At 35.8% G+C, this 27,729-nt stretch overlaps 2 protein-coding genes across 6 annotated transcripts in view; both read right to left on the bottom strand.

The window, feature by feature from the left end:
* LOC127850810 (zinc finger protein 208-like) overlaps nucleotides 1-10,987 on the bottom strand; it is a 58,645-nt gene extending 47,658 nt beyond the window's left edge. For 2 of the 3 annotated variants that reach the window (XM_052384136.1, XM_052384139.1), the window contains exon 1: nucleotides 10,651-10,954. Coding sequence is in view for 1 of the 3 variants with exons in the window: in XM_052384140.1 (XP_052240100.1) it covers nucleotides 10,651-10,767 (117 nt within the window). In the remaining 2 variants the exon portion in view is untranslated. Of the gene's footprint in view, nucleotides 1-10,650 lie in introns of all 3 variants that reach the window. The other variant, XM_052384140.1, reaches the window with a different exon arrangement.
* Nucleotides 1-27,729, bottom strand: part of LOC127850825 (zinc finger protein 239-like) — a 228,633-nt gene that overhangs the window by 47,658 nt on the left and 153,246 nt on the right. The gene's annotated exons all lie outside the window — the stretch shown is intronic.

Below are 27,729 nucleotides of genomic sequence, written 5' to 3'. Positions count from 1 at the left end.
AGATGTTTCAGATGTTTACCCGTCAGTGAACAGCGACGTCGACACAGAGATGACAGATGTTCAATCGTCAGTGAACAGCGACGTAGATGTATGTTATCATTTTCATTTATTCATTTTTTTTCATTCATATAGCAATGATAAACTGAATGAAATTTAAAGACGTATGTTATTATTTCAATTGATTCAATATTTAGCACTTGTAATGAAATATACTACCAACTACACTATTATTTAACTACTAATATATCAATATGTTTTAAGGAAGTACCGGACACTTCTGTTCGCTTATCACTGCCCTTTGTGCAACAGTCCATTTATGTAGAAGCATCTCTACTTGATCCCCCAGTACCGAGGGACCATGTTGAGGACGTGGCAGTAACCTTCACGCTGATACCCGGTGGCTCACAGAAGTGGAAAGACCTCCTCGTGGACAGCCACGGATACTCATATGTGTTGAAGGTATGCGTACGTAAACAAATGATGAAATCAGATGAAACATATTTTCTGTTGATACAAAAAAACGGAAGTTAGCTAAGCATTTATGTCTTATTTTTCATTATCTGATTATACGGTTGTTACTTTTGACGTCTCTTTCACACCTTTGTCAGTATATTTCATGGGTTATATATCTGTATGTAATATGCATGAAAGCTGTTATATACCATGTACTTTAATTAATTGCCATTCATTTGCGGTGCAGGGCAGGCCAGGTACATGGACGGTACATTTAAGGTGTGTATATAACACAGTAATAATGATAAATTAGCATTACTCCAGACAATATTACTGAAAATCGAATTAGCATCACATTGATACGAATATAATCTTGATATTATATGATTAAGTTTCTGTTTCCTTCTAGTCCATGAGAAAGGTCGATTCAGGCCAAGTTGTTTGCTGCTTGGGAAGAGTAAGTAGAAGATATCAAAATAAAATGTTATTGATGTATTATTTTTTATAAAAGTTTGGTACACATAACAGTATTTCATTTAGCGTAATTTCGTTCTTTAAAAAGAATTCTTATATCTTTGTAACTTATTCTTTCAAGTATGGTTTAACGAAATGTATCATGGTTTTAATTTTGTTATTTCAGATACAGGGCCGGGACGCTGTCCACGAGTGGCCTCTTGAAGAGGTGCAGTACGTTCTACAGACCAGTGGTACCCAAGAGACTAGAGGAAGTTGAAATGAATGAGTGATGAACTTATTAATGACTGAAATCAATCAAGATATTGATTTAGCTGGGCGTTTTTGCATTTGTTTTACAGTGTTGCTAGTGTGAAACACTGAAATATTTTCGTTATTTCTTGTCAATTATTATGTTCGACAACTATTAGAATTCTCTGATTATACTCCTTTAATTGACGTTTCGGCATAATGCCTTTATCAAAACATTGGAAATTATATGTTAACTACATTTTTACGTCTTTTGACTGCACAATTTAAATAACAAAGAAAAATGTTTTTAAACGTCAAATGACGTTGTACATGATGACGTCATAAATGGCGTTATATAAAATGGCGCCAAAAAAATGTAAAAATTCGCCAAAAATGAAATGACGTTAAACACTTACATATTGTATCTTAATCCTATGTTAAATGTGTGCTTTATATATTTAATAAATTGATATTTTACAATAAAATAATCATCATCATATGTAATTATAATCTACCTTAACTTATTATCATAAATTAAATAGGGTAAACTTATTTAATGACTCTTATTATTTCAATCCATATCTATGTATAATATTCAAATGATATTTGATTAAATAATCATATATACTTGCTATTCTATATATCATATACACATTATGGACAAGATAAATTGCATAAAGTACTATTAGTTTTACATCCATTTATGTTGATGATTAATATCAAATGTTTTTCACATATATTTTTTACAAGATAGTTTCCCGTAGCAGGACATCAAGTTGATTTTTTGTATTTAGTCCATTTGGTGATTGCGTTTGAAACTTCTTTATAAATTCCAATTCTTTAATAAGTCTGTAATAATGGGAACTGTCTCTTATTTGTGTTAACACTGATACACCCATATCCTGCACTCTGTGGCCTGCACCATTGAAATGTTCTGAGATTGGTTTCTCTCTTCGTAGTCGCACGTCAGCCTCGTGTTCTTTGGCACGTTCCTTTAATGATCTGCTCGTCTCTCCGACGTATACCATCTTTTGGCATTTAATACAAAATATACCGTACACCAAGTTATAAATGTTACAGTTCTGTTTTATTGCTTCGTTTGGAATGTCACTTTTTGGGTTGTTATGAAAACCTCTTGTCAACATTTTACAGACTATACAATTAGTCTTACACGATTGTGGTATTAGTTGAAAACGTTTGTTTATTTCTTTGTTTGTTTTTCCATGAACTAAAATGTCACCGATATTCCTATCTCGTCTGTATGCAACTATTGGTACGTCTGGGAATATATTTTTCATTCTGTCTGATTTATATAGTTTGTCTGTATGTTTTCGAATTATTGAGTGGATATTTGGAAGGTTGTTTGAATAAGTTATAGCTAGTGGTACTCTCTTGTTGGCTGTTTTATTTGTTTCTTTCTTCTTAAGTAAGTCTTTCCTATTTAAATTATCAACTCGGGATAGCTCATGGTTTACAAATTTATTTGGATATCCTCTTTTTTGTAGATTCTGTTTTAGTTCTTTTTTACGATGTCTGTATTTGTTTTCGTCAGAACATATTCTTTTTAAACGTATTCCTAATCCATAGGGTATTGCTTTCTTCACATTTGTTGGATGGTCTGAGTCATATTGGACATATTGATGTTTATCAGTTGGCTTTGAGTATAAATCAGTTGTTATTTTATTATCTTCTAGTTGAATTTTGTGTCTAAGAAATCTATCTGTGCTGTGTTCCATCTTAATTCTACTTTGATGTTTTCATGTATTTTGTTAGCAAAGTCGAAAAATTTCATGAGTTCGTCAATTCCATGTGTCCATAGTCCAAACCCATCATCTATGAAACGTTTATAGAATATTGGTTGTTTATTGTATTCAGATAATTGTTCATCCCATTTTCTCATGTAACAACAGGCATAATTTCTCCCAAGTTTCGATCCAATAGCTACTCCCTCTTTTTGTCTGTATTCTTGTCCACAAAATTCGATCACATTATTTTCTAAAACAGTTTCAATCATTTCAATCACCGCTTCAGTGTTGATGGTCTTAGTACAGCGTTCATTTAAAGCTTGTTTGCACGCCTCTAGGCCCTCTTTCTTTGGAATCGATGGGTATAACTTGACAACATCAAAACAGTATAAGATAATTCCTTCTGGTAATGGTGTAGTTATTTCCCTCTCTATAGCGTTTAAAAATGCTGTGGTGTCTCTTATATAGCTTGGTGTTTCTATAACATAGGTTTCTAGCTCCTTTTCTGCTACCTCTGCCATTCTTTCAGTACTTGTTCCAATGCCATTTACGATTGTTCTATACGGGTTGCCTTTTTTATGTATTTTTGGATTTCCTTTAAGTTTCCCTCTTGATGGATATTTTGGTATCAAGTATTGTTGTAATTTCTTTGAGATAATGCCGTTTTTAAATAGTTTATTTGCTAGTTGCTTCACCTTTGTGTTTGCATTGTCAAGTCCATTCCCATTAGTTTTTTCATATGATGTGCTGTCATTAAGTTCATTCCGGAGTTTTTCTACATATTCATTTGCGTCTGTTATCACTATTCCAGAACCTTTGTCTGCAGGCCTTATTATTATACTGGAATCATTTAGTAACGTGTGCAATGCTTGTTTTTCTTGTCTTGTGATATTTGACTGTCCATTTTCTTTTATGCCATTTAGAATATCATTTTTAACTGCTTCTATATAAGCATCTAGCCACTTTTCTCTACCAGGTTCAGGAGTAAAACGGCTTTCTTTCTTTATCTCATATTCCTCCTTTTCATTTTTCCTTTCTTGATTTTCATCACTATGGAAATACTCTGCGAGTCGCATCCGTCTCTCCCATTCTGCTAGGTCACTGTGTATCTTAGATAAATCTACGTGTTTTTTAGACGGTACAAAAGATATTCCTTTGGATAATAGACTTTTTTCTGCTTCTGTTAACTTTCTTGAAGACAGATTAGTAACAGTGTCAAGACTATTATTATTTGTTTCAATTGTGTCTTTTTTTGCTGGTTTATTTTCACCCTTGTTTTTAGTTCTTTTATCGTTCGATTTAAGTTTTTGTGTATCACACTCTTGCGTTTTTCTATTTTTCTTATCTTGATAGTTCATTTTATGCCCTCTTTCTTCAAAATTGCAACAGGACTCCATTGTAAACCAATCTATTTGAACTTCCCTATTCATTCTCTCATATTCAGGAAGGTATTGATGTTTGTTTTGGTCCAATTTTATATGTAGTAAAGTAAAATGCTGCATTCTTAATCTTAGGAATATTTTTCGTTTTGTTTTTACTCCATTAAGTGGTTGGAAAAGTAGTTTACTTGTAATATTTTGGTCGTCAGCAAATATGCATATTTCACTTAAAAATAGGGTTGCTGCTGCATATATTTCGGCTTCAGTTGCCCACGATTCAACTCTTCCGTCACTAAATGAATGATTTTCTATATGCTTTGTGATACTTCTATCTACGTATTCTTTGTAAACATCTTTTAAGTCCTTCATATGGTTATTAATTTTTTGTCTAACTATTTCGTGCTTGTTGTCATTGTTATATATTTCTTTTGCAATACATCTGTAGAAACAGTTCCCATCCATTTGTATGGAACTTTCTTGAAAATTGTCTATTGTTACCAATGAAGATAAAAAATCTAACTTACAGTTCAACAGCTTGTAGAATTTTTCATTCTTTTTCTGTGTAAGTTCAGCTAGCTTCCGTTTTGAAAACAGTTTATGGTCGTCATTGTTTAAATCTTCCACACATACATCGCTTCTTAGTTTGTTAATTTTCTCTTCACAAGCTACCAATGTGAGTTCCATGAGTTTCACCGACGCATCTTGTTTGATTTTTTCACACTTGTTTAGTATTTCATCGCTACAGTCTATCTGAATATTCCAGTTGATCTTGAATCCTTCTGGTACAATCCCATGTCTTACACACTTTGATATAAAATCTTTATGTGACACATAACGTAAGTATTTTTCCATCTCTTGGCTATTGCAGTCCAACACATCTTCCATTTTGTTTTTCGGAGTTAAAAAACATATAAGCTCAGTTGAATTATCCGAAGGGATATTAAAAAATTATAACTCTCTGATTATACTCCTTTAATTGACGTTTCGGCATAATGCCTTTATCAAAACATTGGAAATTATATGTTAACTACATTTTTACGTCTTTTGACTGCACAATTTAAATAACAAAGAAAAATGTTTTTAAACGTCAAATGACGTTGTACATGATGACGTCATAAATGGCGTTATATAAAATGGCGCCAAAAAAATGTAAAAATTCGCCAAAAATGAAATGACGTTAAACACTTACATATTGTATCTTAATCCTATGTTAAATGTGTGCTTTATATATTTAATAAATTGATATTTTACAATAAAATAATCATCATCATATGTAATTATAATCTACCTTAACTTATTATCATAAATTAAATAGGGTAAACTTATTTAATGACTCTTATTATTTCAATCCATATCTATGTATAATATTCAAATGATATTTGATTAAATAATCATATATACTTGCTATTCTATATATCATATACACATTATGGACAAGATAAATTGCATAAAGTACTATTAGTTTTACATCCATTTATGTTGATGATTAATATCAAATGTTTTTCACATATATTTTTTACAAGATAGTTTCCCGTAGCAGGACATCAAGTTGATTTTTTGTATTTAGTCCATTTGGTGATTGCGTTTGAAACTTCTTTATAAATTCCAATTCTTTAATAAGTCTGTAATAATGGGAACTGTCTCTTATTTGTGTTAACACTGATACACCCATATCCTGCACTCTGTGGCCTGCACCATTGAAATGTTCTGAGATTGGTTTCTCTCTTCGTAGTCGCACGTCAGCCTCGTGTTCTTTGGCACGTTCCTTTAATGATCTGCTCGTCTCTCCGACGTATACCATCTTTTGGCATTTAATACAAAATATACCGTACACCAAGTTATAAATGTTACAGTTCTGTTTTATTGCTTCGTTTGGAATGTCACTTTTTGGGTTGTTATGAAAACCTCTTGTCAACATTTTACAGACTATACAATTAGTCTTACACGATTGTGGTATTAGTTGAAAACGTTTGTTTATTTCTTTGTTTGTTTTTCCATGAACTAAAATGTCACCGATATTCCTATCTCGTCTGTATGCAACTATTGGTACGTCTGGGAATATATTTTTCATTCTGTCTGATTTATATAGTTTGTCTGTATGTTTTCGAATTATTGAGTGGATATTTGGAAGGTTGTTTGAATAAGTTATAGCTAGTGGTACTCTCTTGTTGGCTGTTTTATTTGTTTCTTTCTTCTTAAGTAAGTCTTTCCTATTTAAAATATCAACTCGGGATAGCTCATGGTTTACAAATTTATTTGGATATCCTCTTTTTTGTAGATTCTGTTTTAGTTCTTTTTTACGATGTCTGTATTTGTTTTCGTCAGAACATATTCGTCAGAACATACAACTGATTTATACTCAAAGCCAACTGATAAACATCAATATGTCCAATATGACTCAGACCATCCAACAAATGTGAAGAAAGCAATACCCTATGGATTAGGAATACGTTTAAAAAGAATATGTTCTGACGAAAACAAATACAGACATCGTAAAAAAGAACTAAAACAGAATCTACAAAAAAGAGGATATCCAAATAAATTTGTAAACCATGAGCTATCCCGAGTTGATAATTTAAATAGGAAAGACTTACTTAAGAAGAAAGAAACAAATAAAACAGCCAACAAGAGAGTACCACTAGCTATAACTTATTCAAACAACCTTCCAAATATCCACTCAATAATTCGAAAACATACAGACAAACTATATAAATCAGACAGAATGAAAAATATATTCCCAGACGTACCAATAGTTGCATACAGACGAGATAGGAATATCGGTGACATTTTAGTTCATGGAAAAACAAACAAAGAAATAAACAAACGTTTTCAACTAATACCACAATCGTGTAAGACTAATTGTATAGTCTGTAAAATGTTGACAAGAGGTTTTCATAACAACCCAAAAAGTGACATTCCAAACGAAGCAATAAAACAGAACTGTAACATTTATAACTTGGTGTACGGTATATTTTGTATTAAATGCCAAAAGATGGTATACGTCGGAGAGACGAGCAGATCATTAAAGGAACGTGCCAAAGAACACGAGGCTGACGTGCGACTACGAAGAGAGAAACCAATCTCAGAACATTTCAATGGTGCAGGCCACAGAGTGCAGGATATGGGTGTATCAGTGTTAACACAAATAAGAGACAGTTCCCATTATTACAGACTTATTAAAGAATTGGAATTTATAAAGAAGTTTCAAACGCAATCACCAAATGGACTAAATACAAAAAATCAACTTGATGTCCTGCTACGGGAAACTATCTTGTAAAAAATATATGTGAAAAACATTTGATATTAATCATCAACATAAATGGATGTAAAACTAATAGTACTTTATGCAATTTATCTTGTCCATAATGTGTATATGATATATAGAATAGCAAGTATATATGATTATTTAATCAAATATCATTTGAATATTATACATAGATATGGATTGAAATAATAAGAGTCATTAAATAAGTTTACCCTATTTAATTTATGATAATAAGTTAAGGTAGATTATAATTACATATGATGATGATTATTTTATTGTAAAATATCAATTTATTAAATATATAAAGCACACATTTAACATAGGATTAAGATACAATATGTAAGTGTTTAACGTCATTTCATTTTTGGCGAATTTTTACATTTTTTTGGCGCCATTTTATATAACGCCATTTATGACGTCATCATGTACAACGTCATTTGACGTTTAAAAACATTTTTCTTTGTTATTTAAATTGTGCAGTCAAAAGACGTAAAAATGTAGTTAACATATAATTTCCAATGTTTTGATAAAGGCATTATGCCGAAACGTCAATTAAAGGAGTATAATCAGAGAGTTATAATTTTTTAATATCCCTTCGGATAATTCAACTGAGCAACTATTAGAATGTTATTGATACAAATAGAACATTTTTTTCACAGAAATCATACTTATATATCTCTTTTTTTCTTCCTTGTCAATTATAATGTTTGACAACTATTAGAAAATATTTGATAATTATAATGTTTTACTATAAAAAAACATACTCATTATCTTACTCATAAATATCTTTCTTGTCAATTGTTATGTTAGAATGTAATTGATACAAATAGAATTAACTCATTTTTTCAAAGAAATCTTACTTATATATCTCTTTTTTTTTCATTCTTTCTTGACAATTATTATAAAGTATTTGATACTTATTATCCTCGAGTGCCCAATTTCGACGCATACAAGCAGTTTGTTGAAGTTTTGTTGCTCAATATAGGGATTTATGTAATAAATTTTGTTATTTCATTACACATGCACCTTTTATTTACACATTTTAAATTCAATCGATTGTGTTATCAACAAAAATTCGTTGAAAAACGAAATGACCCAAGTCTATGTAACGGCGGCCATATCTGTTGAGAGTGCCCTAAAACAACGCATCTGATTGGTTATATGATTTCAATGTAAATATCACTCCTGTGGAGACTGAATGAATAAAATAATAACTCATGGTTGTTCTAATTAAATGTGTAATTGCTGTAAAAGTAATATGAAACTGAAATTAATTAAATTAATTAAGATTTTTAATTGTGTGATGCCATGCTGTATGTAGTGCTGCAACAATACGCCAAAAACCGTATTGCAATATATTGTCAGTTCAAAAACCCGTATTGCAATATATCGCAATATATTGCTAACTTGTACCAAAATTATAACTTGCCAATTACCCAATAATCCCATAAATTCCAATTTTAAAGCAAATTCTGGTAAATATTTACTATAAATGTGCTCAAGAATAATAAGAAACACAAACATTTACAAATTTTCTTAAGTATCAAATACATTTTTGCAATTGTTACTATTTAAAGATGTGATGAAATAACGTCCAACCGGGGCGTTTTTCCCACTGAACACGCGTAATTCAGCTGACGTGATGTTCCCGTTTTTATACGACACAAAATACACCCATACTTTCCATGCGACGTTCTACATGTCTGTATAATTTTCGCGCGCTTTTTATTGAGACAAAGGATAAAGCACTTTTTATTTGACGCTATAATTTTTTATTGTCGCGTTAGCATTCAAATTTGGAAGCGTGTTTCCAAAATTCGGATTACAAATAATGCTCAAATCAGAATCGAACGAAACATTTACAGCTGTGCGCAATTAATTCAACGATAATCTGTTCAAAAGCATCGAATGAATGCTCCCATGTAACAACGCTACTCCGTATAATACACTTTTTAGAATGCTTTTTTTACGTAAAAAATAATTTACACTGCTTTGTTTTGTTTACCTTTTTATCATTATTTCGGATGGCTTTTCTGGACGAAATGTGAATGAATTTTTGTAAAATTTTCGTACCGGTATGATGAAAATCATATCGCAATACAATATGCGGATTGCGTATTGCGATATATACCGATATACCGGTATATTGTTGCAGCCCTAACTGTATGGCAGTGGTTTTAATAGGGGCCTGTGTCAGCAACCCTGTCATAAGCTGTGTTTATGGAAGATATGTGAATATAACCTGTAGTTCTTTTGTGGAACCTGCACTTATAATTAATTAAATGAAAATTAGTAATAAACATAATATGCAATTACCAACATAAGCACGTGCTACATATAGTTAAAATTGTATTACAGCATAACGAAAAACATATCCGGACTTCAAATGAAAGTTAATGCGTACACCTTTTTCATAGTGAAAATAAATCTATTTATACCATGTTTTGTCAAATGGCAGTCACGTGACTTATGAATGAAATTGTGAACTTTTGCATACGAAACCGATGCATTATCCCACGGTCTTATTAACAAAGACAATTGGGTGTAAAGTGTTCAAAAGTTTTGCATTAAGTAAAGTACATAAAAATCCATCAATTGCAAACCGATCAACCATATCTTACCTTTTAACCCGCTATTTTCCACATAACACACAATAACTATAGTAATTTGTGCGAAGAGTACCATTTGCTATTGTATGACGTCAACGGATGTCGCTCATGTATCAAACAAAGGCAAAACAAAAATGCGTCGAATTGGGGCAGCGTCGATTCCGGTCACTCAACAATATGTTTAACAACAATTGTTATATTTGATTATTCGACATGCATATCTTCAAATAAATACAATATTGAAGAAAGTTCTTTGTTACACAATGGGGCCGTTTTGACCAACTTAAAAAACTGTCTTTGAGGCCGTTTTGACCAAAGTGGGGCCGTTTTGACTAGGGGCCGTTTTGACTGGGGCTGTTTTGACTAGCTCCCCTACATTCAAACAGAATGATGCAATCCTAGTTTGGGCTACATTACTCAGTAATTTCATCCCCGTGCTGTGTTTATTAACCTAGAAAAGTGGCTCACATACGTTTAGATTTTTCACAATTTACCTTCAATTTCAACGTTCTTTTCTGAAATTCGGTTTCTGCAGCGTAAAATATTGACTTCTGCCAAAGGTGGAAACCTCCTCTTTGAAGATTCAAAATTTCCTTGCTAGGGAGCTGCATTGTGTACACACCGGTCGTTCCGAGCTGGCATCATTCTATACATAGATGGTGACGTCACTACGTTATTGTCAGTAAGACCGGTATGACACAATGGAGCTGTCATTAGTTTCAATGTTTTTTCCCCCGATTTTTTTTAGACATTCTCTCTAAAACCTTACACAAGAAATACATCTAAGACATACCTAATTGATTGTTAAAGACCATAGGTTACTCCTACCCTAGAGATATGTCAACACAATCTGGTTCCCAATTGAGGTTACAATATACTTAGTACACTCTGCAATTATTAGCAGTTACAACAGAGTAGTAAATAAGTGTTTTTTGATAGATCTTTGCTTTATACCAAAAAAGAACGATTATTTATAAGCTTTTAGGAACTCAAAGCTGAACAAAGTTTAAATAGTCGCAGTAGTGTCTGCCTTGCGACCGAGAGGTCCTGGGTTCGATATCCCATGTGTGGAGAGTTCTTAAAATATTCCCAGGAAATGACTACAGAGCGTACCAGTATGCCAATGGCTTTTGATTCAATCAAACTAAAAATAAAGTGTTAAACTAACCAAATGTAACTAAAAAAAATCACTACATGTATCTATGTACCGGCTACTTTCTAGATGAGTGAAGCAGACAAGTTTCCAACTGTGCGTTGTCTTAAAACTTCAAACTAAACCGTGATCTCTTAGAGGACACTAGTGAACACTAAGTGCTTAGACTGTACAATTCATTTTGTTAAATGACAATAATTGTTTAAGTATAGATTGGCCCTTATGTCTGGTGTTTGGTTTACTTCCGGTTACGAAATTTGAAGGTAAATTAACGATGTTTGACCATCAAATCACAATTTCAGTCCTGAAATCAGTGCGTATCATCACCGGGCTATCTATAGAGATGACACATAACGAAAAGATGTCGGAAAGCTTATGTTTGTATTTCAAACATACACTGAATTTTCTTACTACATGTTCTACGTGTTTATTTATACCAGGCCAATAGACCAACTCTTTGGCCCTTCTCTTGCAATTCACTTTTCCAAGATGTGACTTGTGTAGAGCTCTCATTGTTTCAGATCTTAGACTGATTGACATGCAGACACAATGCCCTCTGTACAATAAGCCATTGTACACTGACAATTCATCTCTTAATTCCCAAAATGGCTTTGCTTCATGCTGTAATTAATTGCGCGTTTCTGACCATCCTAATATGATTATTTGTTTTATTATATGTAGCTGTTTAGCATCTGCTGTTGCATATGCTACCTTTTCATAATTTGTTCATGTAAATGTTTCTGCCACGAGTACCATCAGCTAATCATCCATTGTTTGTTTTTCTTCTTCATTTAATGGCTCTCTGCTCAGGCAATCTGCAAGACCCATTTCTTTCCCTTTCTTATAAATCAACTTGAATTCATATGGATGTTACTTCAGTATCATTCTTTGTATCCGTAATGGTGATGTATGAATGTGTTTCTTCAAAATACTTCCAAGTGGGTTGTGATCGAATTCCACTGTGATTCTTTTATTCCTTGCTTCTTGCTTTTTGCAGTACAGCTCTTAACCTCAAAATATGTTTCCCTATGCTATTTCCATGGGCCATATTATCGTCAAAAACGATATCTACATCGTCCATTGCTCAAAAATGCTTCTCCATTTCTCTCTAGAACATTCCACTGGAACAACGCGCACCCATTGGCATTCTGAGGTATCGGTATCGACCTTTGGTGTGTTAAATGTTGTGAGTTTACGGCTCTGCTCAGTCAATTTTGCATGAAAATAACCCGCGTTCGCATCCAACGTATTGAAAGATTTGCTTCCATGCAATTTTGTTGCAACTGCATCAATTGTGTTCATTGGATAGTGTTCACGCATGCTCGACTTGTTCAGTTCAGTTGGATCAATGCATATGCGAACTTTGCAATTCTTTTTTCTTGTACCGTAATTACACATTGTTCGTTGATATCACACAGTAACAAACAAAGTTCATTTCTGATTTCTTTGCGTTTTATTTCTGCTTATTAACACAACACAACGTTTCCAAAATGTTTGTCAAATACAAGATACATGCGAAGCCCGCAATGGGCCCATCCCGCGAAAGCCAGCAATTATGCGACTTGTATGTTCGGCCGTTTTAGTAAGACTGTCCATAAATATAGATATAAACAACGAAAGCTTTGATAATTGTTTTGTGTACAATTCTGATTGGCTGTGTAACGTCACGTGTCTACATGTACAATTCTGATTGGCCGTTTGTTAAGTCACGTGTCTGCAACCTAAATATACGTATGCAACGGACACCTAACGAATACATACGGAAATGACCGAAGATTGGCACATACGGTAAGCAAATATTCGTGTCCGGTAATTATAACCCGAGGCTAAAGATTTGTTGATCCAGATGGCTGCCTATTTAAGATTGTATGAAATGTGGTACAAATTTCGATCATTATTTAAATCCAACAATGCCCCAAATGTGCGTTTTGTGTGCGTTATGTTACACAACTTTCCCCCTTAATTTGATTTTTTTATATTTTATGATTTAAAAAAATCTTTTAAAATTTTACTATTGAATTACTAATTAAATAACAAAAACTACATTTATATAAACACACTCAAATGATGGAAAATATGCGGATAACAATATAATTTCCTTGACAAGCATCTCTGCTGAAATAAATAGCATAAGTTATTGATATACAATTTAAATGTCAATCGAAATGTTGTGTAGAACATCATCTGTTGATCGTTGGCCATCTGTACATCTGGTGTCGTCCATGTTGTCTTGAAGTTGTAGCTCGCGGCGAATAAGATGTTTCATTGAAGTCATTGCCACCGTCATGAAGATAAGTCGATTGTAGGTTCGTCCGTGGCGATTGGAATGCGTTTGTTGATTCTGCTCTGCTTTCCGATGTTTAACTTGCCTCGTCGATTGTCGTTTCCGTTGTATTCATCGTTGTTGTTGTTTTCGTTGTCGTTTGTACTTTTGTTGATGGCCCCAGCGTCTTCATTTCTCTCGGGACATTAAGATCTTCTATTGGCCATAATGCTCACGAGGTATTAACTATAGCAGTGTTCTCCTTGATGTCTTAGGCCTCGGAAGTATCATTCCAAATGCGTTATCTACGCACGTCAAACAGTTGAACGGCTGCATCTACTCTATAGTGTTTAACGTCACAAGTATTGTGTCCAGTGTTGCGTCACTTGTTGTCCTTCGAAATCTTCTGGCGTTGGTCTTCTTTTAGCGATAGAACCAGGTATTCACTTTGAGAGTAAACGCCGTGATGTTCCATTCTAATTATGTTGTTTGTTTCTTCTATTGGTTGTGGAAGGCGTTGTCTCGCGAAGTCGCTCTTCTTCGGCGTTGTCTTCAAATCTCGATATTTTTATCTGCGTCGTGGTGATACAAGTATCAGTTGTTCAAAATCATGGCAAACATTTATAAATATCCCCTTAGTTATTGTTAAATATCGTCATGACAACTTACTGTGATATCTTATTCAAAAAAATAAATTCTTTACAACGAAAAAATATTAGTCAATTCCTCGAAACATACTTCGGATAAGTACATGACAGTTTGACATCTGACAAGCCATTTACTTAATATGACTTGTGTACCGCCTTAGGCATAATCATTTTACACACGTGCAGCCAGTAAATTTTTGACAGGCGCGCGCCACTTTATTGACCTAGAGTAATGGGTTATGATAGACTAACCTGTTCATATCATGGTTTCATAAACCTCATCTTTATCACTATAGTTTTGCCGTTGGACATAAATTTATTGACATGTTTGACCTGTGCACTTGTAAAAATGCGCAAATATGACAAGGCAGCCTTTTATATATATGCATTCATAATATAAGAACACGTATCGGCATACTTCAAAATTCAGGTCTTTGCTCCTAATCGAACTACTCAAATAATTCTTATGCGACATCGCATCTTCTGTCCATAGCGTAATTTGCTTCGATGGCACAGGGATAAATTCTCTTACTCATGAGGACGCTAAGGTTTTCAGAACCTCGGGCTCGGTATGTCCGAACGCTGATCAGTCAGCCGTGCTCATAAAATATAATTGTAACCCTTAAACAATTATATTAGAAATTTAATGCGTACATATCGTTATATTTTCACTGCGCTATACGCGTCAGATCGCACTAAATTCTTACTTAAAATTACTCAAGACCTTCAATATTACCGATATCCTACATATATTTGCATCAACACAATGACGTATATACATATTTACATAATTTTTTTTTTGTGTGTGTCTGCCCTATTCATATTCGCAATCAACATTATTTTTCTTATTTCCTATTTTCTTTCTTTTACAATTCGGAAAACTATTTTTAAATTTTCCAATAATTTTAACTATTCGTCCTCTTTAATTTTCTTTATCATTCTTATAAACAAAACCCGCCTTATTTTCTTTATTACAATAATAAACAAAACTGTCTTAAATAATCTAAATTCCTAAATTCTTAATTCTGCCAATGTAAAATACTAGGTAAATTCTTTGAATATTTGAATCATCTCCGAGTTTTTCTACTATATTAATAAATAAAACCACCGCCAAAGTTTCTTTATTAAAATAATAAACAAAACTATATAAGATATTATTATTTCCTTGTACGTTTTAATTAAATGGAACTTTACAAAAAATACCAACAATTTAAAATGGATTTGTGCGTAAAAAACGCACGTTCGTATACAATCTTTATTATAATCATACACAATTTATATAAAATTCTTTAAATATTCTCAATGATTTGTTCGCCTCTAATTTCATTATTTCTATAACTCATAAAAATAATGTAAAACTCAAATATCTCTTTTTATTCTCAATTCACCGTTATTTATAAAAATGTACCGATAAATGCAAAATTGGCATGATTTTGATATTTGTAAAATTTGTTCGTACATAATGGATTATCATCATTATTATTTTTAACATCTGACTACATTAAATTCTTTAAAACAATTCTTAAAAATTTCGTTGTCATGACGCCTTTTACTTTAATTTTCTACTTTATAAATTTTGAAATTCCCTCTCCAAGTTTGCCATAATTGTTTTAAACAACTGACCTGAATTCATGTCGCGTTGTGGTTGTGATGTTTTCATTTTTTCGGCACATGATCGCACTTGTGATCGTACTTCGGTCGTATCCATGGTACACGGCTCCATAAAATGTACTGTGTAGCGTAATTGCGTATTGTTCGTTGATAATACACAGTAACCAACAAAGTTCATTTCTGATTTCTTTGCGTTTTATTTCTGCTTATTAACACAACACAACGTTTCCAAAATGTTTGTCAAATACAAGATACATGCGAAGCCCGCAATGGGCCCATCCCGCGAAAGCCAGCAATAATGCGACTTGTATGTTCGGCCGTTTTAGTAAGACTGTCCATAAATATAGATATAAACAACGAAAGCTTTGATAATTGTTTTGTGTACAATTCTGATTGGCTGTGTAACGTCACGTGTCTACATGTACAATTCTGATTGGCCGTTTGTTAAGTCACGTGTCTGCAACCTAAATATACGTATGCAACGGACACCTAACGAATACATACGGAAATGACCGAAGATTGGCACATACGGTAAGCAAATATTCGTGTCCGGTAATTATAACCCGAGGCTAAAGATTTGTTGATCCAGATGGCTGCCAATTTAAGATTGTATGAAATGTGGTACAAATTTCGATCATTATTTAAATCCAACAATGCCCCAAATGTGCGTTTTGTGTGCGTTATGTTACATTCTCACGCTCATACCATTCACACATTCTGTCGGATCTGATTGTTTTGTTATTATTTTGCATCGCTCCAGATGGTCTAACTGCTCTTTAAATTCACCTCGTATAGCTCCTGGAAGTGAACGAGGTGCATGTAACTAAGTGTCACAGTCTCATTGATCATGATGTCATACTCCTTTAGTAAACAACCAATTTGATCGCCTAGAACATCACTGAATTCTGTTATCAGTTGCTCTATTTTCATTTTGAACTATTTACTCTCATGATAAGGCCACTGAATCATCTCTTCCCAACATATTTAAGTTTCTTTGTCCATCAATCACTTGAAATGTTAAATTGGGCTTCGTGTTCTTGTATTCGCAGGTTACGTTAATTTTCCCAATGCCTTGATCAGCGTTCCACGAACACATTTTATGCGGACATCACCCTTTAATATTGGGAATTCCGCACACAATTTCTCAGCGATTTTTCTCAAGAGCACGTTGCATTTTGCACCACTGTCTATCTCCAAACGCAAATGTTTGTTTTTGTCTCTTATTTGTATTGCCCACATTTTGTTGCTAGTTTCATACTCATAGTTTTGTAATGTGTTAACATCATGCGTGTATGCATATTGTTCGAACATATAAGATATTTCGTCAACTTCTGCGTAGTGTACACAAACGTTAGCTCGACCACGCGCAAACAACGGTATGGCCTAGTGCCACTACTGTGCTGCCAACGGAATGCTTCACCCAGTTCTTGGTAATTGTTGCCCAAGATTGGGTACTGCAACCCTGCCGCTATCTCTCTACTCATTGTTATCATAAGAAAACAAGGAGCGAGGCTCTAGGCCCGATGCCGGAATAAACGGGCCCTTTTATACTTATGCATTGTCTTATTAGCGGAGGCATATGCACCAGAATAAAACCCTGGCCCTAGGCAGACGAAGTTCCCGGCGCTGTATGCAACAAAGCATGCAAATGGACTACACCCTGCGTTTGTTGTGACTCGTGCGAAGTGTGGCACCACCAAGAGTGCATTGGGATGCCGTACGTGGTCTTTAAAGTGGCCCTTTTCACAGATTTTGGCATGATATAAAGTTTGTCATTAAATGCGTTATATTGATTAATGTAAACATTGGATCTAAAAAGCTCAAGTAAAAAACATGAATACAATCAAAGAAAGATAAAAAAGTAACCCTCAACTGGGCTCGAACCATTGACCCCTGGAGTACATGGAGTTAAAGTCTATCGCTTAGACCACTCGGCCATCCGTCATCACACAATGTGTGATGTATTTTATACTTTATATAAGCAGTCTTCGTAGGATCACAAAATATAACGACAACAACATACTCTCCAAATTATTCAATCGTTTCGCGTTCCAACGCTTTATAATTTTCAGGTTTTTAAATCGTCAAAAGATGCCTATAATGGATATATAGAGCATGGTAAATGTTCAGTATTACTGTTTTCTCATAAATATTATAACTACAACCAAATTTTTTGAATCTGAAACATTTTTTTATTTGGTAAATTTACCAAAATGTGAAAACGCCCCTTTAAGGCAGTGCCCAACATAACATGGGAATGTGTTCAATGTGGTTTGTCAAACTTCTCAACAGGTATATTCGACACAACTCTGTTTGACTCCACCAATAGCTACTCTTAGAGATATCACTCGTACGGATAGTGTAATCAGCATCGACCGCCCAAATGCTACTTGGTCAACCAATCGGCAACAGCAAAGTGCAAGTAAAAGTCCCACTTCCACCAGAGGTGACAATGGATTAAGGAATCTGGTCGTGGATTGCCAGTCCACCAAACGCACAGGAAAGCAGGCGATCCGGCAGGACATGATAGAGGCTACACAGGCTGGCAAAGTCATCGCAACTGAATCATGGCTATATTACTTAGCTAGATCAGTGGAGGTGTTCCAAGTTAACTTCAATGCGTATCGGAAAAATTGGAGCAGCAATACCCATGGATGAGGAGTATTCATTTTGGTCTCAGAAAGTTACAAGAGTGACGAACCATAAGACATGAAGTTAGATAACATAGAGGCGGTTTGGACCGAGGTCCAAAATACAAGGTGCACAAGACCTTTGTATTGATTCGTGCTACAAACCGCCTCCCTCCACTGACCCAGACTACCTGGAACATCTCAATTCCTGCCTCACTAAAATCCCGAGAAACGCCCACGTATGGCAGGGAGGGGACTGGGAGACATAGACTAGGAGAGAATAAATGCCCTATATCAAGAGCCACTCACACCATACAGTGAAGACAGCTCCTATCACTCATTAAAGACACATCCCTGGACCAAGTAGTTTAGTCACTTACGCTTATTACCCAGCACATTAGTACTCGGCTTGACATTTTCTTAACGAATAACAGTACCCTCATCATCATATGTGAGACCATTCTGGAATAGGGGACCATGAAGCAATATTTGTGGATTCTTTATCCGCGTCCAAGGAAAGTGAAGAAACCACCACGTAAGGTCTACCAGTACAGGAAAGCAGACTACCATTATCGAGAAGAATAACGACATGCCAGTTAACGATACAAAGGTCCACATTTCAACAGCTCCTCAAACAACTGATGAGCCAGCACATCCCATTGACGATGCTGTAATATGGTGAACAAACCATGTGTAAGCAAATAAATTAAGGCCCACCCGAGAAAGAGAATAAGCAACAAACTCTTTAGCCGCAAAAAAAGAAACAGGGAGGCCAAAAGAATCACGGCTCAAATATGCTTAACACACATGCGACCATTATTAGAATACGCGTGTATTGTATGGGATGGTTGTACTTTGTACGACAAGGACTTATTAGAGGAAATTCAAAATGAAGCCGCGCGTATTGTCGCAGGCCTATCTAGATCCGTCTCGCTTAAAAATCTTTATTCTAAAGTCAAATGGTCAAGTCTTGACAAACGAAGAAGTTAACTAAAACTCGTTAATTTCTACACAATGCATAATGGCCAATGTCTAAATTACCTTACTAACCTTCTTACACAAACAGTTCTTGCACAGTTATCACGAAATCTTATAGTTACGCGGAAGACTATATTATTTTATCAAGAAGAACTTTACTTTATTCACGCTCGTTTTTAGTACCTTATACCATCTGCTATTAATCGAATTCTTTGACACCATTTCAAAGTTAAAATCCTCGCTTAAACAATTATTTAATTTATGCGACGACAATGTCCTGTACTTTTATACCGGAGATACAATCTCATCAATTTTACATGCCCGTTAAAGAAATAATTGCAGCAACTTAAATTCAGACCAATTTAATAATCATTTAGCAAACACTCCTTTTTGTACATGCGGACACGAGGTTGAAAATGTTGAGCATTACTTTTTTTGATGTTCTACTAACCGTTTGAAACTGCGCTACGATCATTTCATTCCCTTAATTGTGAACTGCTTCTTTTTGGTAAGCCCTCATTAAATAGTGAGAACAAAACATTTATTTTTAACGCAGTTCAAAGATATATTAATGCGACACAACGATTTTTAAATAGTTAACTATATTCTTATGCTTAGGTCTACCCCTTTTTCCATTATGTATGTTTGGACCAAATGTATCAATTTTTTTAAATGTCATGCTTTTGGAAATAAAATATGTTTAAAGTTAAAGTTATGGCTATCCTCGTGGTGGATCTGACAAGGACATGTCTTGGAAGCCTTACATCCAGAATATAACAAGGAAAGGAAACAGTACACTTGGGGTTCCTCCACAGGAATCTAAGGATACGCAACGAGAATGTTAAAAGTGCCGCCTACTTTCCATTGTTCGCCCACATTTTGAATATTGTAGCACGGCCAGGAATCCATATCAGAAGGACCAGATTCACAACCTGGATATGGTCCAGAGAATGTCAGCCAGGTATGTGACGAACCGCTCCCATAACACCAACAGCGTTACATTAAAGAAGAGACTCGTGAACACTGTAGATGCATCATCTACTGCCCAATAATCATAAAACCTGCTTAGAACATGTTTCTCACTTTAAAACTTGGTCATGTGTGGCACAAAGTAGGTGACTAGGTCAAATTAAAGAAAAAGCTTGTTGGCGCTCTAGAAGCCACATTTATTGCCAAGTCTTCACAAAACCTTTATCAGAATGTTCCCAATTATATCTCAAGCAAGTTGGTAATTGGGTCATGTGGTGTAAAAAGTTAGGTCTCAATGTAAAAAGAAAAAGCCTATGAACACTCTTAAGACCAAACTTATTTACAAATAGTCATACACATCGGTCTGAACCTTTGTTCTTCTGATTTCTGTGCCGAGTATGATAATTAAAGTCCACCGAGGAACCAGGCTGTCATGAGACGGGCAGTTTGTCTCATCTGGCTGTAGTGAAACCACCAGAGCTAACAAAGATTTCAATTATGCAAACTTTAAAATTATTTTATATGAAACAAAAATGTGACGTTAAATATTTAGTGCGTAACATCGTTAAGTGGGTGTTGTATCTTGACAAAATAACCCATATTAAAATAGCATTGAGGCTTATGAACATGCCTGGGAAACAGGAAGTGAAATGATCACTCAGCAGACACTCTTTTAGAAATGTTGATTTTAAGTTTTTAATTAACAACTTTTGATTAAATCGAAAGCATTACCTCCAAATCTAAGGCACAGCAATGGGAACAAAAATAACACATGGTACGGTTATACATTAAAATCTTTTTGTGACATCTTGTAGGAAATTATCAAGTAAGCATATTTGAAACCACTTGTTTGATTGCGTTTTATCAACAGTATTGACATGCAATGGTTCCACGGCCTGGAAAACACGCCATCAACTTTCCGAAAACAATCAAATTCACTATACCAAACATCGATTTCTCGATCCTGTCTCGCACATAAAGGGGGACAAAGGTGTGACAGATATCTCTTCTTACCAAAAGACAAGTACCTAGTTTATACTAGCTGCCACCACCTACACTGCTGCGACAACATTCCATTGGCTCTTTATATTAGACAGATATGCATCCTAAAAAGTGACTGAGCTGCGACACAATATCTATTTTAATAGCTTTAGTTTAAACCTATTTATATTAGATCGATTGCATAGAAAGCATAAGGCTTCTTGAAAACGCTCTCAGGTTCGTTTCCTGGTTAACATTAAGGCATCAAGCAAACTTTAAAGAGTAGTCTTTGAACCTTACAGAACAAACGCCCCATGTAACACTGTTCGTTGTCAAACGTGCAAGAGGATGCAACCAACGTTCAACGTACTGACAGTACTGGTGTGACGATGCGTTTGAAGAGGATGGATATAAAAGCATTAATTTAAGTTTATCCACATCACCACAATTGTATGTGGGTACGAACATTTGGGTACGAAAAAAATGTGGGTACGATTTTTTTGTGTACAAAATAAAATTATGCCCAAAAAATGTGGGTACGAAAAAAAATTGGGTACGAAAAAAGTTTTGGGTACGAAAAAAAATTGGGTACGAAAAATTTTGGGTACGAAAAAAGGCAGTATCCCCTCTTTTGGTCCGCGGACCAAACTATCTTTAATGCTTCTTTGGTAACTGGTATGTTGATTTTTCTCTAGCGTAAGAATATAATATTTTCTCTGTCCTATTTTCGTTTGCGTATGAATACAGTATTATAGTTATTACGATAGTATAGTCTGCTTCATCATTTTCTTCAGAAATGCTGTTTATTCTGTAAGTGAACATATTTTTGAGAAAAAAGTTGTATTCTAATATACCCCGTTATTTGGTCCGGGCGAAATAAAAATATTAGCATTTCATTGTGTATTATATAAGCGGATCAAATAATCAGAATATATCATAAAGGTGCAGACTCTTTTGGTCCGGACCAAATAACGGGAGTATATATATAGCGAGCGCGATGCTTTTACATCCAACATTTATTCATCATGCAAGGAGAGGAACTTTCCGGAAAAAGGGTTTCTTTGGGGGGTCATATTTTTAAAACTGGGGCTTGGTATTTTTGGAGGGAAGTGTCTTTAAGATTTTAAAATAAAATTATTAACATTTTCAAGTATTATGAATGGGCGGACCAAATAACGGGAGTATATATAGAGGCGCAGAACTGTTTTGGTCCTGACCAAATAACGTGAGTATATATATAGCGAGCGGGATGCTTTTACATCCAACATTTATTCATCATGCAAGGAGAGGAACTTTCCGGAAAGAGGGTTACTTTGGGGGGTCATATTTGTTTAAAACTTGGGCTTGGTATTTTTGGGGGGAAGTGTCTTAAAGATTTTAAAATGAAAAATAGCAGTTTCAAGTATTTTGAATGAGCGGACAACATTACGGGAGTATATATAGAGGCCCAGACCACTTTTAAAACTGGGACTTGCTATTTTTTTTTGGGGGGGGGGAAGTGTCTTAAAGATTTTAAAATAAAATTATTAACATTTTCCAGTATTATGAATGGGTGGACCAAATAACGTGAGTATATATAGAGGCGCAGAACTGTTTTGGTCATGACCAAATAACGGGAGTATATATATAGCGAGCGCGATGCTAAACCTGTAACGGAGTGTTTTTTTTTAAGGTTTCAAAGGCGCTTGTTGGAAATATCCTCAAGTGTTCTGTCACCAAGAATTTTCAACAAAGGTTTGTGATCAACAGCGACGATCAGTTGACTGCAACCAAGAACAAAGCATCTGGCCTTGTCTAATGCATCAGCCACAGCAAACGCTTCTCCTTCAACCGTGGCATACCTGGATTCTGCAGAATGCGTGAAACGGCACCCGACAAGAGTGACCTTCCAACCATCTTTGCAACAGAAAGGAGTTGAAGAAGCACACAAACAGTGCTTCTGTAGCAATCAAAATCCAATGCCATCCTTAGACCAGTCAGTCGCTAAACAAGTAGGTTTGTTCGAGTCGAATATTCTCACACCCATTTCTATTTCGTCAGCATAACCCGTTTTGACTCATCAAATGCCTTCTGGAGTTCAGCAGACCAGTGAAACACATGTTCAGTAGCTGACGGAACGGCAGCATTTTGTCCGCATGCTGAAGGCGTATACGACATGGTTAACAATACTAAACCATAAACGTATGTCTGTTATGTTGCGCGGTGTGTGGAAGTCTAGGCTAGCTTGAAGGAATTTTTTGCATGGCCTTACGGTGTCTGGCGTTATCTCAAATCCAGCGAATTCGACGGTGTCCTCAGCGAATGTGAATTTTTCGGGGTTCAACGTGATGCAATTTTCTGCCACATATGTCAAGCCACTTAGCAGCTTGAAAAAACTTTATTGAGTCAGACCAAAGGAGGACATTATCTATGCATTTTGTTTTGTTTGGGATATCGGAGACTAGCTCCTCATATCTGCGAGTATACCCATCACCAGAGGCCACGTATCCCTGTGGAGCTGTTTTGTATCGATAGCGCCCCACGGCGTGATGAACGTAGTTAGATGGCGATCTTCTTCGCGTATGGAAACACTATGGTACCCGTTCCAGGCGTCAAAAATCGTTTTCTTTTTGCCGTTAAGGATTGATCGGGCCTGGTGAAATTGCGACGGCGTGTGATGAGTTCCGCGGGTGGCATGGGCATTCAACGTTTGAAAGCCAACTGTTCTGCGAGGCTCACCATTCTTTTTCGCACAGTCAACCATTATGTGACACCATGTTACAGGTTCGCCAATGTATACCGGCTCGATTACTCCAAGACGTACGTCTTGGTTTAGTCCAGATTTGACCGACTCTCGCCAGTGGATGGGGACAGGAATCGGTGTGTGATGGGCAACAGGTTCCGCTGTAGGGTCCACCATAAGCTTCATTGGGGGGGGGCTGTCCATCAATGAAAGCGGTTGATGCACGCATTTGTTGAAGTTGCTAGATTTATAATATTTGAGCAGGAAAGATTTCAAGTGTGGCAGATTATCTTGAGTTGCTGGGTATGGGAGCGATGTTGGTGGGATTGGGGGTAGCCGGCGTCGGGGATATTCGCAAGTTGACAGGGATTCCTTAGTGTGGTTACCGCAGGATAGGGTATCAATTGCATGATCACCAATGACAGGGACTGTTTCAGGGATGATGCCGAGGGCTACACAGGCTTCACGACTGAGGAATAGACTGTCGACAGCATCGGTGATGTATGTCATTTGCCTAGTTTCCATAGTTTCGCCTGCTTCATTGGTTGCACTGAGGCGCAGTACTGTAGCACCCATGATGTTGATTCCCACATTAGTAGCTCTTGATTCCCACATTAGTAGCTGTGTGCATCCGCATGGTTACTGAAATGAGGTCATACTCACGAAGCCCTAGCCAGTGTATCACCTTCAGACTGGCAAGACAGCTCTGACATCCGGTGTCGGCCATGGCAGAGATCGTGGCTGAAATAGAGCGGTCATGTTTTAAGGTAAACCCAAGTGCTTTATAATCAAGAGGTTTTACAATAACAGTAACATTACGAATGGCTGCGTTTTTTATCTTTAGGCATCTCTTGACTGCGGCACACGTTTTCAAAGTGGTGCTCACGATTTCAATGCTTGCATGTGTGTCCATATGCCGTGCATTCTTGCCGACGAATTAGCGCTGGGGCACCCCGGCCTTGACCGTTTTAGAGGCTTGTTATGTGATTGGGTGTAAGAAGCGGATTGAGTCCTGTAGGAGCTGCTTGCACCGCGTGCATCCACCGCGTGAGAGTCCACGAGTCTGGTGGCGGAACGTTTGCCAGCCTCATTGGCCTCTACGAACTTCCTCCAGGGTCATCTCATGATTGTTGTCACCCAACAAGTCCAGTTGGATTTCAGGATCAGCAATACCTCTTTTCAGAACATCGCGAATGATTGCGTCGGTATAATTGACATTGTTAGCGCTTGACGAACATTGTATTGTGAATTTGCATACACTTGCTTGTCCTCTTATACGGGCACCAAAGCTGCGAACAGTTTCGTCACGATCTTGTCGCATGTTGTGCAAGGCTACTCTGGCCATCATGGTGTTTTCCTCCCGAACTGCCAGCGTTTTGATAGCTGCTAAGACCTCTGCCTCGGATTTTTCAGTGAGCGAGCTCCCTGATGAGTGTTGGAGGTCCCGGCGTAGGGGTTCAGTACAACATTCGAGTAGCTGGATTACTTAAGGGCGCCCTTCTAATTTAGTTGCATTGGCGTAGTCGTTCCACCTTGCCTGAAAGTATGCCCAGTCCTCACTTGTGCCCGCTGAGGTAATGGTAGATCGTTTGACCCTCTCCACTTCGGCTTCAGCACTCGGTGCGTGGATCATTGAATGTGCTGTTATAAGTGCTGACACTATGGAGGCCTCTGCGTGTTCTGCAGCATAGTCGCATCCGGGGATCGGGCATTGTACTTGAGCATGATGGTTGATGCAGTAGATCACGGTGTTCATAAATAAGAACGTGGTCTATGTGTCTTGTTTATTAAACATCGACAATGAACATCGTCTGAAAATAAAACAAATTACATTGAATACTTGTTCTGAAAGTACAGTAGTCATAAAGAGTACACCATACATGTGTATGAAAGAATAATTAAGGACTGATACCCATTTACAGTCAAGACATAGCATAATCATATATCTTCTATATATTTTTTGACTGTGGAGGACCGGGAATAATGCATTTTTTTAAATATAATTTCAAGAATATATAGTCCTGTTCCTATACACAATTATACATGATCCGCGGACCAAAAGAGGGGGATAATGTCCGAAAAAAATGTGGGGGTATGGGGAAGTAGTACCCGTGGGGAACTTAACACATTCAACGAAACTGGGAGGCGGGTTAGATTCTCGATCAAATCTAAACATAAGTACGTTTGGGGTTTTCCAGCGTCACAGCGTTTGAAATGCCACCTGGCAGTTTCGTGTCTGGTTCTTGTCTCGAACCTCTCGATAAATTTGAAATCGGACGGGAACCAAACTGCCTTTACTTTTAATAATGATAATCAGCGAGGTATGCCCATGGAGAAAATTTAGCTTCTAATTTAGACTGAAGTTGTAAAGTTCGGCGGCTGACAATTTTTTTCAGTCAGGTTAATAAATATAATAAAGCTTTATTTTATGTAGACATTTTAAAATCCATTTTACTACAATTGGACAGTTTTATTAAATTTAATGGATGCCGCGTGGTGACAACGTTAATTAAAATTTCTAACATCACTTAAATATCTTACAAAAAATACACGTGTTTTTATATTAAAAAATAAATGCAAACAACACATCTATTATCCATGTATTTTTATGGTTGTCTATCATAGGCCCTAAGTACTATCCCTACAACATATAGAGCGCGAAGCGCGACACGTATTATTGATTGTAACAATGAGTTGCGATAAAGGAAGCAGCCGCTTATCAAGAGGAGCTGTGTCCCAGCAACCCGTTTCCCTAGAGTCAAGCACTCCTCGGAGTTTTTTTTAAGAACCACATATAGAGCGCAAAGCGCGACACGTATTACTATCCAGGTGGTATGGGCTCTTTAGCATTATCCGACCATAACGCCCATAGTTATTTTCCTTAGAATTTTTTTTTATCAATGAGGACCCAACCCAAACTCTCTATATGAGCAATATCGGACCATAAGTCCAGAATAATGTCTCTTTGAATTTAAAAATAAAAGTGAAAAACTGCTTGGTTAGGTAATTATGTCAACATTTTTCATCAGATTCTTTCCAAACTTACAGTGTCTTCTTATCAATGAGCATTTTTACCTCATTAAAAATGAGAAACATTAGGACAATAAGTCAAGAATTTTTTTCTATTAAATTTGACAAAATAAACAAGTTCCACTTGTTTAAAAGAATTCACGACTTTCGTCTGAATCTTTCCAAACTTTTAAGTGTTTTTATATCAGTATTACTCGAATTCTATTGAAAAAGATGAATATCGGAGCAATAAATCTATTATGATCTTTACTGAAAGTAGAGTGAAATGCAGCTTCTTTATGCAATTTACAGTTTTCATTCAATTTTTTTTTCAAACTTTTAAAGTGTTTTCATATCAATGAGTACTCAACCACTATCGTAAATGAGCAACGTAAGAATAAGTTCAGAATCATCTCCACTTGAAGTTGAGAAAAATATGAAATTACGCTTACAAGATGAAGCAGATTTTTTAAAACCTACACAGTTCTGTTCCATTAATGAAAACTGCACACGGATGCCAGTAAAAAAAGGAAACCAATGTAAATAAAATGAACTATGAAATATTTTGGGATTACAACACAAAATCATAGATAATGGTTATTTGGGGGTT

The sequence above is a fragment of the Dreissena polymorpha genome, chromosome 11 (assembly GCF_020536995.1).
Source record: "Dreissena polymorpha isolate Duluth1 chromosome 11, UMN_Dpol_1.0, whole genome shotgun sequence".
In the NCBI taxonomy this organism is placed as follows: domain Eukaryota; kingdom Metazoa; phylum Mollusca; class Bivalvia; order Myida; family Dreissenidae; genus Dreissena; species Dreissena polymorpha.
This window is presented reverse-complemented; position numbering and strand designations above follow the sequence as displayed.